This window comes from Anticarsia gemmatalis, chromosome 22 (assembly GCF_050436995.1).
Source record: "Anticarsia gemmatalis isolate Benzon Research Colony breed Stoneville strain chromosome 22, ilAntGemm2 primary, whole genome shotgun sequence".
Classification (NCBI taxonomy): Eukaryota; Metazoa; Arthropoda; class Insecta; order Lepidoptera; family Erebidae; genus Anticarsia; species Anticarsia gemmatalis.
Window position 1 is genome coordinate 3,704,476 of NC_134766.1, and position 13,412 is coordinate 3,717,887.

Sequence of the window (13,412 nt, forward strand, 5' to 3'; positions counted from 1 at the left end):
TAAATTTGTAAAGTTAGTTTATTAATAAATGAATAAAAAATACTCTTGGTTTTAATTATAAACAACCTTTTTGTTTAAGCTGGTAAGTATACAGGTAAAGAGACTATATAAGACCTACTGAATTACTTAACAAATATATATACTTATTACAATAATAATTGTTGAATCTGAGTCTACATTCATGAAAAAGTACGAGAATCACGAAAAGTAGAATGGAGGGCACTTGTACAATAAAAATACAAAGAACTTGAGTAAAGAAAACAATGCGATATTTCTACATTAAAGTAAGAAATATAAGTATTTGTACCGGAATATATCGCTCTAGCTCGCTGAATAAAATATCTAATTCAATCAACTGAATATTATATTTCTGATGTACCTACACGAGAAATATTTACTTTATTTACATGTTTTATGGAGAAATTAGTAACCTGAAAAGGCTAACGAGTAATAATATAAATAGACATTATACTAGTGCATAGTAATTTGATTTTAATAAATTCCTCCAGATAACGTGCATTGAGAAAACGTTTTTTATTAAATCACCCGTTTATTTTTGTTCTCCGGTGGTAACAATATTCAAGTAATAAAAAAATATTAAATATATTATCAAAGGAACTTACCCTTGTTGCCTTTCAAGGAATCGGATTAAATTTAGAAATAAGGTCTTTAGAGCTATTTTAAAACACCAACTTGCGCTTAATATTATAATCTAAGTAAATAATATCAATTAGAATTGTTCGTTAATGCTATCATTACAAATAAGTACGTAAAGATTATAAGATAGAGTTTGGCTCAGTTTGAATTTCCCGCTTGTTTAGTTTTTTTTAAGAAACGTTTTTAAATTACAACCTGCATGTTACGTACATACAAATTAAATATTAAAATATATTAGAATTTTGTGTTAGAAAACTAAATCGGATAATTTACTCAGTAAACACAATGCAAGGAAACAATTTTGACAAGGTTACTGTAATATTTACTAAACCATCAGTAAGCAATTTCACCAAAAAATTTATCACTATTCACTATTTAGCCATTATGATATCTTAAAATATGCCATATTTTGTTTTATATATTTATAAAAATAAATAAATCGAAATTTTTCGTCAAAATATATTGTTACTATAATAAACGGACGACGTGAAACGAAACGTTGATTAGAGTTGTACAAAGAAAACATATTGACCTACTTAAAATGTGCCGTGATTGGTCAATTTCTTATGCTGTGGCCAATAGAAATCAATAACTGCTTATAATTTTTGGTGTGATTTGTTGTAGAAAACAGTCTGAATTTGCACTTGGTGTTCAGGTGTGTTCGTGAAATTTTCACAAAACTACACAAATAAAAGTGAGTATTTTAGTATAAATCTCATTATTCTTCTTATTTCTTCTGGGGAATTAATTTTCTGATGTGTTTTCTTTACTTTTACTGGCATTACTTTGATATCGAAGTGATTTGCGTGTTATGTAAGAAGGTTGTCAATAGAACATCATTGCTCACGAGTTTGATAAAACACGACAATTTTATCAGCTTAAAGAGGTATTGAATGTCTCTTTCATAAAAAAATACAATTATATCTTCCCAGTCCCGTTTTGTACTCTTCTCTGGCCGGTAATTAAAAGTAAAATATAGGAAATACTGACAAACGTCAAAGTACCTAAGCATTCAATTTTGGAATAATCCAATTGATTTTCTGCCTCTTGATTCTTCTTTTGAAATTTACTTAAAACATAGGAACATCGTAACAAATTCGTAAAATGCTCGCAATTTTTCATTTAAAATGTTGATAAAAGATAAAGAAATGATTTATTGTACATACTTCCTCATTCCCTATATATTAGAGAAGTTTAAAACTCCTAGTACTGACAACATAATGTTAGTTAATAATATATTATCATCGAAGTAAAAAGAGCTTGACCACCATTCTTTTTTCATATTTCTTTTTCCTAGGGTGGGGTTATGTTGTATATCCTTATCAGCTAACCTTAATGTTGCTCAGCCGAGTAAAAACCAACTTTTCAACCAAGGGGATAACAGTCCCCTTAGTTTCCTATTAAAACAATAGGTAGGAAACTACAAAATCTATGGAATTGGATGGACATACTAAAATTGTTATTGCTATGCATAAGTTAATGTTTTGTCCTAACCTATACTGTCCCTGTATCTAGTAATAGTAATGTAGAAGTACTAAGTTACTATTGTCTATATCAACTACATAATATAATATATAATGTTGTTGGGGAAAGTCTACCTCAAACACTTCCATAAGTTTTGATCTTTAGCTATTTCCTGCATACTATTCAGACAGACCTAAGCCTACCACTAAATCTTATTTCCTCTCTGAGATTCATCACTATTCTCGCACTAACTTAGGCTCGCTCTTTCTAATGAACATTGGAAAAATGTCTGAAATTTATAAAAATTGAATCATTCTTAAACTACTGAATGTACCACTGTATGTAATATACCATGTCTATAATAACATATTTTATTTGTATCAGATGGCAGACAAGGCAGTGTCGACTATCGCTAAGCCGCAGATGCGCGGGCTCCTCAACGGACAGATCAAGAAGAACTTGATCATCTCTCTGGTCCTCGCCGGTATCTCCGGTGTCGCCTTCAAGCAGCTTGTTGGCACTGAGCGCAAGAGGAAGTATGCTGAATTCTACAGGTAAAGATTCAATATATTTAAATGTGTATAGGTAGCTAATAAGATTAGACATGATTTTGGCTAGGTTTTTGAAATCTACTAGTGAAGTATCTTAATATGCATGTGAATATTCCTAAAACATTAGTTTTGAGAATTCCACAATTAACTGGTTTCGTAATTCGGATCAGCTAAGCGCCATCAAAGTAATATAAACATAAACGCTATGAACTTCCCAAAAATCATCAATTTTACCATAAATCTTATTCTGCAAGAAATGTTAAAAAAGGATCTTCAATGTTATGATTCTTTCAGAGTAACCTAATGATTTTCTTTTAAATTAGTGAAGCCCTGATAAAAAATACTAATTTTAACCGCATTGTAATAATGTACCGCATAATAATGTACCTAATAAGTTTTTTGCTTTTTTCAGGACATACGATGCCGAGAAGGAATTCGAGATCATGCGTAAGAAGGGTCTATTCCAATCCTGCTAAACATAGACAGTTCTAGTGTAGTATTATTTTTATTTTGCTGTGAAAATGGTTTAATTAAATTAAATTCCAAATACCTAAATCTGTTTTATTTTTCTCCATTCAATTCCTTGAGTGTTGCCATTAAAAAAAAATCTAAGTGTGATTTTCAGGGAGGAATTCATGTGTTGTTTCGCATCAGTAATAGAAATAAAAGACCACATAATATTTTCCAATAATTTAATCAGGACATCAAGTAATACGTAACTTTCCAGAATACATAAATAATTTTAACAATTCAATCGATTACACCGTCGCCTTACCGTTTATATTACATTAGTCGCTTAGATTTTAGTTCAAATTGATTGCTACATTGACTAACATAGAATATCAGATGAGACAGGGACCAGCCTGTTTCCACTACAAAGTATTATTCAACGCTAAAATAAATTAATAATTTCATCGAAACTGTTCACACATCAATAAAATCTATTAGAGCTTCAAATTGCCGCTGAAACGCTCTGTACTTCATGCAACAGTAACGACAATATAGATTTGATTGATGTTGCAACAGTCAAAATTGTGTATATTTAAATTGTTCGCTCGAAAAAACGCAATGAACATTGTGCCTATCCAGCGAGCGAATTGGGAACTCGATTAAAAAGGATTCTTTAACTTTCTAACAACTCCGTTATCCGAAACCGATTAACGATCGCTGGGTTAGAAAATCAAAAGTTCCTATTTTTGTGCGATAGATTATCTTATTTTATGCAAGCCATACATACTTGTATGATTGTAGGGTTCCGTAAACTAAAACTTATTGAGCAAAAATTACTTATTAAAATAACATTGAATCCTAAATAGAAAACACAGGCATACTCAAAAGGTATGGAAGGGAAGCTGATTTCATGCACCAGGCATATGAAATTAATCTTATATTAGGCTGCGGACGGACAAAATGGACGACTAAAAAAAACAAAAAATAAGAATTTACGGAACCCTAATTGAAACATAACTTACACAGATAAAAGATTTTAATACAAATTGTTATTAATTAAATTATTAGAAGTTAAATATGGCAGCGGAAGTTACGATAAATAAATCACATAGAAGACATTAAGATTCAGTTCAATCACTTTACACGATAAATTTAGATTAAGAATGAGATAAGTAGTCATCACTCATCATACATTTAAGTATATTAATCAAGTTAACTTAAAATCTAAACCATAATTTAAAATGTTAGTCAAAAGAGGTATTTAAGTCATAAAATTTGGCTTTATTAAGTTTATATTATAATAGAACAACCTTTTAATGTACGTACGTTTTTGTTAAGGCAAAAATGTTAATCTAACTTAAAAAGAAATGTTGCATTAGTTATGAAAAGTACACTATTGTGTTATTAATATCTTACTTCTGGTTAAAGTGTGGTTCTATTAAATGTAACAGCAGTGATTACTTATCTCACAACTAGAGATTACAACTAGATTATAGTAGATTGCTTTGGTCGTATATAGTTTTACAGCCACCGACGAAATCAATATTTTAAAATATTATTTATCGATGCAACATCGATACATGGACTGGGAGTATCTGTATCAAGTATGTTAATACCCTGTTGGGTAAATAAGCCGATTCAAATGTTTATAATGGCTTGACAAACTTCTTTTTGTTAAGGTTTTTTTAAGCTCTGTTTATAATTAGCACCAGCTAAGTGGTCACTATCCACCACTAGATGGCGCTGTATTCACATTTTTTCATAATTTACTGGCAATATAACTCGTCTCTGGTTAATTTTCGAATTATAATGACACGTGTATTTTACTTTAAAGAAAGGTATTTTCCTCGTTCCATCATCGATGTTACTCCGATAATAACATAAATAATTATTGTGCTTTAGGTATCTATTGTGTGCAACCCTTACGTTTATTCAAACACGAATATATCCTATGTTTAATTTGCTATTTACTTATAATGTAAGTAAGAAGTATAAAATGGCAGTACAAATCATAATGAGGGCATTTACAAGAGGTATGGGAATATAGGTATCGACGAGTTGATTAAATATTCAAAATTAATATTAAAATTTGGATATAAAATGATCGAAGTGTGAGCTGTTGTGTAAATTATTGTGTATCACATAATAGGCTGTTTGTATGGAATACCTCAGTTCGGAATAAAATTTGTTTTGACAGATGACACGTGGATATAACTTTTGGCGCCAATACAACCTAATTAAAAAGTCATCACACATTTTAATTTATTATGAGTAAGTAATAAGTATAAAAAATATCGAATAAAAGCGAGAAAAATACAAGGGTAGGAAATTTTGGTAGTTTAAAATGAATTAGACTTAGGTATACTCTTATTCTAAGTTTCACCACAAAATTACATCTAAACATCAACATTACAGATAAAGAATTCACTAAATACAATTAATTTAATTTCAATAATGTAATTAATAAGCGTAATAGATCAAAACATTAATGTTTTTTTTATTTAATTTCATTTTCGTGTTTACTTGGCGATATTAAGCCACTGTGATTGCTTTAGCGATTCTCGAAGAGGTTGCAAGCCATTTTGTTTTAATTTACTTTCGGCCGATGAATGAGAAAATTAACTGGAAACGTTCTTATATTCTTATATTCAGGAGGTAGGTAAGCAGACTTACCTATGTTTTTTTGGTACTTTATATTTTAGAATTTTTATTTCTCATTTTAAATATTCTATTCTGGTGTCTAACACAAAAATACCCAACTATGACATGGCTGCCAAGAAAGATGCTAAATCGATAAGGGTATTTTATAGTTGGTAACATTTTACTAAAAATGTTTCAAAACTCTGAACTGTAGTAATTTAAGCGATCATGCATTAGTTACCTCGGTTTGTCGTTGCTACCTGTATACCAATACTTAAACAACTCGAGGTAAATAATGCATGGTAATGTGACTACCGCACCACACGTTGAGAAACTTATTCATAGCCTTTTATCAAAAATATTATAATGCAACGGATCTTAAGCGCGATTGAAAACCCAAATATTGAAATGTTTATCTTAATTTTCAGCCTTCAGACCCATTGCATTAGATTTTTTTGTCGAGTTTAGAATCGTTAAGACTTTTATAGTTAGACACCAGAACAATAAACCAAAAAGCAATAGTGGCTTTCAAATCCCTTGCCCGTAGTAATCTTATATTCGGCCCCGCTATGAGCTCTCCAGTCCCTTCACATCAAACGTCTTGCCATCTAACTTTTCATTACCATAACCTCTGTCATCATATTCGACCTCCTTGCCAGTGGCTACCGACTCTATGGTCGGACCATAGAGCTTAACACAGAGGATTTCCTTGTAGTTTTCTAGAGCAAGGGCGAGGACTGATCCGCCTAGCAGTACCTCGCATGATGTGATTCGCTCTGGTGGTGTGTATACTGCTATGAGCTTGCCTGTGGAACAAGAATAAATTTATATAGTATTCGCATAACATAATGATAAACAAGAATATTTTTTTAATCCGTAAGTACCGTAACAATCGGAGTTCACAAAAAAAAAAACACCATTCCTGTGTCTATGCATTGTCTTCTCCTATATTATGAGAAAGAGAAGAAGAAGAACGAAAGAAGACCATCAAATAATTTCAAGAAATATTTTGCATGCGACGTTCCCTGGCGATGTCTTTCTTAAGTAAACCAATAGAGCATTATTCTGATACACTGTGATGTAAAATACGCCGTCGTCGTTGTTCCACGCTTTTACAATGTCGAACAGTTCTCAATAACAAAAGATAACTACAGCTAGTATATTTATGTACCTGTGTGTAAGTCCCAGAGCCTCACAGATAAGTCCTTGCATGTGTCATCAGTAGACATGAGCACTCCGCCGGACTTCGCCAGCCGCAGGAGCGAAGGAGCTGCCACGTGTCCCCGTAGCGTCAGTCGACAGTTACCTGTGTATTAGATCCTTATGATGATATTGATATGGAAAAACCCAATTATTGGAGGCAATGCATAGGACCTTAGTTAAAGGGATATTTAAACCACAAAGCTGAATTTAAAATTTCAGGTATTATGATTAAGCCTGCTGTTTCATTCGACCCAATAGATAAAAAATATATAATAAGTATTTTACTCTTTCTCGGAATAATTAACGCAATTAAAATAAAATTGTGGATTAAGTATTAAAAAAGATATAAGAAAAATTACACGATAATCGAAGGGTTCTTGTTTTTTTTGTCTAATTCCATTAAAAACCAAGTCACCTTCTCAAGCGAACTTCCGATAAAAAAAACACAATCAAATATCACATGTCTAATGGCCAAACATTATTTTGCCACTCACCAGTAACAAGGTCCCACACCAATATCCTAGTATCAGCAAGTCCCGACACGACACAGCCGTCAACGGAGCTGATGGCCAGCGCCACGGTGTCGCAGCCAGGCTTCCACTTCTTGAACAACGTGCCCGACTGCAGGTCGTACACCACGATGAAGTTAGGACTCGGCTCGTCGAGCTCTCGGGATACTACGCACACGTATGAACCTGCGGAATAAATGATAATACCTAGTTATTATCTGTCGAAATATAATCAGATAATTTTGTAGCGTCTCAAATTTCAATCGAAAAAAAAAACTTTTTTTTCAATTCATTAATTCCTAAAAAAAAAGAAATTAAAAAAAAGTGTACAAAAACATCTATGGAAATTTTTTTTTATTCTTCGTTTGTTAGCTTATGCACGCTCGGTATGGTATGAGTGTCAGATTCTACAAGTAAGCATATAAATACAAGCGAGGTTGACATAAAATGCGAGTACCGAAACGTAACAACGACTGCATAACTGCTATAACGTACTATACTGTGGTTTAATAAAATTATGGACCGTTTAGTCGTACTCCTAAGAAAAGGGTTACATCACGAGTAATATCAAAATCAGTACCAATATTAAGTGGTGCCATCTGGTGCTCCTTTCTTCAAGCCCTTGCTTATTACAAAAAAGTTACTAAATGTGGTTACCTTCATAAGTAATAGCAGCCTTAGAGGTGATGAAGTCATGATGAGGGATGCGCAGGTCATACAGCAGCTTGCGTGACGTCAGAGACCACACCAGCAGCGGGAACGGCTTCTGAGTCTCGTCTCCACATACTAACACCCTGTATCATAAATGTATAGTTTTATTGTTGCCATTAAACTAAATATGATAAAGTTAGAAATACAATACGATGATGTTTGTAATTTAGGGAAGCTTGACCAATTGAATAACAATTTATATAATAATACGTGTAGTGCAAAAACATTACCTACGTGTAAAAATGATTTATCAGATGTATTTTTTATTAATCGTTACTGAAATAGATTGCGACAAATAATAATTGTAGAGCTCTTACTATACTTATACTAAGATTCTTTTTTTTAATAAAAAAATCTTCAATGGTTTCTTTGACTCTACTGAACGGATACAGATATCTATACTTCGTTAAGCCAGTAAATGAATCAATAAAAGCAATGTAATAATGTATCCATTTAAATATAAGTTTTGTATTTTTTTTTATTTGACTGATTTTAATAAATGATTTGATTTTAAAACAGAAACATGTAAGGAAACGTAGACAATCTCAGCAGCAGTTTGTTATTTATCTAGTAGGGAATAGATGTACGGCTATTCCACAAATTAGGTCGTCTAAATATAACAAGTTAATGTGTTGACGCACGCAACGTTATGCGTGGTTTATTTGAAACATATCTCTTATACGCCATCATGTTATGAAATGTTAATTCTGAAATAATTCTGACTAGTTAGCTTCGTCTCTGTCCAGAATACAAATCTACTTTTACACAAATATAACCCATGTAAATGTGGAATGATGTATTACTTTTAAATTCAAGTATTTTTTTTGTCAAAAACATTAGTTATAGTATCTACTTATTAAGTCGAAAGAATCTCGTGTTATATGGATACTAGTAGTATGTATTAGGTATCTACGTACCTTCCGTCGCCAGAAACCAGCAATGAATTGAGGAATCTATCTTCACCAGCTTTGAACGTTGTGACACAGTCACCTGAAATTACATAAAAAATTATGAGTCTAAGAAGAAGAGTCTAAGAACTTTGTCCATGTTTTACACAAAAGTAAACTCGTAAGTGTACCGTGTGTGTTTATAAAATGGTATCAATTAAGTACAGAGTGTACCGACAAATAAATAAAACATATTGTTAGAAATTTGTGAAACATCACAGTAAACTTCTTTAAACCATCTTGTAAAGAAAAAGGATCGTTGTTGGATTAGATTTACACAAACAACTTTTCCGTAAATAGCCCGGTAAATAAATAAGCACTTCAAGATCATCGGTAGTAATAATACAGTAAGGGCGCGTTCCCACTATGTCGTGACGACAGATAATCGTGTAGTTTTAAGTGTCGTGGCTTATATGTTTAAATGGAGGTGTTCACATACAGAACGACACGACTTGTCGTCTTCGACATTTTTTGCAGTAACGACAGATTACCGTGACAGTGGGGACGGCTAGATACGACAGTCACTAAACAATAAAACATTTTGACGACAAACAATCGTTGTAATGGGAACAGCTAGAGACGACAGTCGTCCAACGATAAATTAATCGTTACGACATAATGGGAACGCGCCCTAACACGATACCTATTGAATAACGTTGGTAGATAGTAACCGAATTTAGCATTTTTTCTTTGCTTACCAGTCTCAATATTCATGAGGTTGACATACATCCTGTTCCGGGAGAGTGCGACCAAGTGTTTAGGGTCGTGCAGGCCATAGTACGGCATCTTCTGGTTCATCACACCCTTCAGCGCCACTAGGAACGTGCCCTGGATTGTACAAATAGTGTGTCATTGGCAAAAGATTGACTACCAGCCGCAAAAACACAATAAAAATCTGAAGAAAATGCAGAATGCACTTCGTAAACTATAAAAAAGACATAATAGTAAGAAATCTTGTGATCTGTAGCACGATTTTAATTATCAATACTTGATACGTAGGTACAAGTTTGTCATTTTTTTTTTCTTGCGGAATACACTAGGGGCGCTGATTAGTTTACCACACAATTTCTCGATAACTATGGCGGAAAATGGTCGGTATGAGAAAATCTACCCTCTGACCAGACCACATCATTATATAGTTAATAATATGATCATGAAATTGTTTGTTTCAGCACCAGTCACACGGTGACTTACCTGGTCGAGGTTATAAACCCTGAGCTCCCTGCGGCACAGCACCACGCACTTATACTCGTCGATGGGCACCAAGTTGATAGGATGCGTCACACCTGTCATCTTGCGGACCATCTTACACCTGGAAAACACGAGTTTTTTCTATAACGAGGGATGGAAGAGATTAGAATAAAATTATTAACCTTCTCTAAAACTTCTGAAAGTATCAACGTTTAAATAGGTCCAAATTGCTTAACAAAACGTACGCATTCATTACGTTAGTCGCATTGATAGAACTTCAAACGGAAGTTATCTTACACCGGTTGAAATATAACAACACTATACTCACTTCGTAACATCCCACACACAAATCTCTTCTCGTTCAGTAGACACGGTCGCCACAAACTTCCCCCTGCTATCAAATCTCACGATTAGATCATAATTCTTCGTATCAAACCCGTCTCCCATAGAAAACTCCCTCTTTTCCTTCACTTCTAGAAGCTTCCAAAAGTCCTCATTCTCAGGATAAAACGTCGGTACAGGCGGTTCCGTAATCTCTGACATCCAACCTTGAACGATAGGACTTTTAATTTGATGTCCATCGCGCTGTCTCTTCTCTAGCGTCATTCGGAGTAGCCCATAAAACTGGCGATGGTCGTAATCTAAAGCGTAAGAATGTGTTTCGAGGAAGTCTTTTAGTATTTCTATGTGTTCGGGCAGTGGGTCGAGGTGGACTAGGGCTATGTCTTCGAGGAAGTGGCAGCAGTCCGTGGCGGCCAGTTTGTCGTGGATCCAGTCCAGTTTGGTGAAGTATGGCTGGTGGGCGAAGGTCTCAGGCTCATCTTTGTATATGTGGTAGTGCTGGAACGGAAGCTCGTCGAGTTTACGAGTGTTGTAGCTGTAAGAAAAGAAAAACTTTAGTAAAAAGGCCTTCAAGATAGATTTTTGTGGATAAATGACATTAATAAATGGTGAAGGTAGACTTACTACTCATCAGAAAACATATTCTCCTGTGAAACAAGACGGCCCGCCATCTTGGGATCGTTTTCTGTGTACCACACACCCTGGAATATATAAAAATCGTTTAGTCGTTTATTCTCTGCACACATATTTTTTTTATGTTGACATAAACGCCTATGTCTTCTTCGATTACTCCCCTAAGATAACTTAAGATCTTACCGGAGAATTGTAATTTACTTAAACTTTTATACAGAATCTAATAGGGATCAGAATCGATTAATAAACGATTGAATATACGCTATTTAGAAATACAACATTATTTTGCATTACAAATGCCCTTTTTGCAAATCTATAACAGTTATTCACCATCATTCAGTCACATTAAGAAACCGAAATTTTATGAAATACATAGAAAAAAGCGTAACTTAAACAGTTATTTACCTGATAATACTCGACAAGGATCTGCCTGACAGCCTTATCGCAGTCAGTTAAGTACCGGTCGGCGGCCGCGCTGGCGAGCGCCGCGTCCCGCCAGCGAGCAGCCCCGCGCGAGTCCCAGCGCAGCCATGGGGACAGCAGCGCTGCTAGCTGTGGCCATACTAGAGATGCTGGCGCCCACGGTACTAGGGAAAGAGAAAAATATAATGGTACCAAGGGAAAATTTAATAGAAAAGCATTTGCGATGGATATGTATAGGATAGGTATGGATATATAATAGAAATATGTTTAATGACTGATTAAGAACGTAGCTGAATTTTTTGTTAGTAGAAATTTAATTCGATTCGAAACTTTTATGTAAAATAGAGAATGTAAAACCTGTATAGAGTAGTCTCATCGAGCGTTATATGCTAAAATACGTTGAAAATTTAGTAAAGCATCTCGCCTAGAATACAGGGAAGAAAGAACGCTACTACATGCAATATTCCGATTATTTTTTGTCTACATTTCTTACGTCATTATAACAATATGCTCCAAGTTTTGTCTCACAATTTTCGTGCAATTTAAACTTATGAAACAGAAGTGCAATACTGTAACGACTTACAATAAGTCTCCTCACTCCTGAACAGTTCATCATGTGCCAATATATCCAGTATCTCAGTATCATCGAGTCCTCTCCTGGAAGCCGTGAGCAGCGCGAGGCAGGTCTTCACTCGGTCCGCGCCGAGCGCCGACTCCGTGGTGATGAGGATCTGCGTCAGCTGTCCCTCCAGGTCCTCGCAGATCACCAGCTCGGGAGTCGTTTCTGGCTCCGACACTTCCGTGAATGTCTCCGCTGAGAGAGAGATCTGCCACGCTAGGATCTGTAGAGAATTAAAGTCATTTAAGTTATATAATTTAAGATTAGTAATAATTGCCTCAAAAAAGAAATGTGTATTTTGGATCTCAGAGCAAACTACGTGTTCAAAATACATATCTTAGAGCTTTTTCTCATTTGAGAAAATACTCTTTTTATTTTATCAGTTAAGTGAAATTAAAAACAGCTTGAGGATATTTTCGGTAATCATTAAAAGCCGGAGTCTGAATAATGGTAGGTCCTCATTGATTAATATCGATAACTACTACTTTTGCAATAGAAATAAATACATTTTACGCCTTATCAGATTAACTCAACTTCTGTGTACAACAAAGTGGAATCGTTCAAAAAAATATTTTTAAGAGTTATAGTATAGTATACATTCTTGTCAATCAAAAACCAACCTTAGCATAAAGCGGCAGGGTGCACTTCTGCACGGCCTTCACGGCGGCCTCAGGCGGTGATGCTGCGCCGGTCTTGCTGTAGGTGGCGGCACACGCCGTGAGGACGGCCTTGGCCTCCTCGGGGCCCACGGGCGGCGCGCGGACCACCTTGGGCCCGTCCTCTGATGATAGCACTGCCATGATCGCTGAGCTCGACGGCTCGTCTTTTTCTGGTGATAAAAGATTTTTTAGCTGAGTCTGTTTGCATTGTGAATGATATTGTTTGTTTGTTTTGCTTTGTAAGTTTTTCGTATATTGATTTTTCTATACGCTTTTGGATAACTCGACAACAGTCTGTCATACAAAAGGTATATCGATATTAACATTTGTAGAAACATTTTATGTCAAACATATGATTCGATATTTAGTAACAGTAAATTACTGTAAAGGGCGTTTAAACCACATTTATTTGG

General features: G+C 34.6%; 2 protein-coding genes across 7 annotated transcripts in view; one reads left to right on the plus strand and one right to left on the minus strand.

The window, feature by feature from the left end:
- The first annotated feature begins 1,194 nt into the window (after positions 1–1,194).
- Positions 1,195–3,221, plus strand: LOC142982605 (cytochrome c oxidase subunit 6C-like). The gene is made up of 3 exons (XM_076129185.1): positions 1,195–1,351; positions 2,506–2,675; positions 3,085–3,221. The coding sequence occupies exons 2-3, from the start codon at positions 2,506–2,508 to the stop codon at positions 3,146–3,148; spliced, it is 234 nt and encodes a 77-aa protein (XP_075985300.1). The 5' UTR covers positions 1,195–1,351; the 3' UTR covers positions 3,149–3,221.
- A 132-nt stretch (positions 3,222–3,353) lies between these two features.
- Positions 3,354–13,412, minus strand: part of LOC142982604 (NACHT domain- and WD repeat-containing protein 1) — a 51,178-nt gene continuing 41,119 nt past the window's right edge. For all 6 annotated transcript variants that reach the window (XM_076129184.1, XM_076129183.1, XM_076129181.1 and 3 more), the window contains 12 exons: positions 12,961–13,169; positions 12,305–12,563; positions 11,704–11,885; positions 11,290–11,366; positions 10,652–11,200; positions 10,327–10,444; positions 9,831–9,960; positions 9,103–9,175; positions 8,132–8,268; positions 7,460–7,660; positions 6,934–7,068; positions 3,354–6,568 (listed from right to left, as the gene is read on the minus strand). In XM_076129184.1, the coding sequence (XP_075985299.1) occupies positions 6,330–6,568; positions 6,934–7,068; positions 7,460–7,660; positions 8,132–8,268; positions 9,103–9,175; positions 9,831–9,960; positions 10,327–10,444; positions 10,652–11,200; positions 11,290–11,366; positions 11,704–11,885; positions 12,305–12,563; positions 12,961–13,169 (2,309 nt within the window). In that variant the 3' untranslated portion in view covers positions 3,354–6,329. The remainder of the gene's footprint in view (positions 6,569–6,933; positions 7,069–7,459; positions 7,661–8,131; positions 8,269–9,102; positions 9,176–9,830; positions 9,961–10,326; positions 10,445–10,651; positions 11,201–11,289; positions 11,367–11,703; positions 11,886–12,304; positions 12,564–12,960; positions 13,170–13,412) is intronic.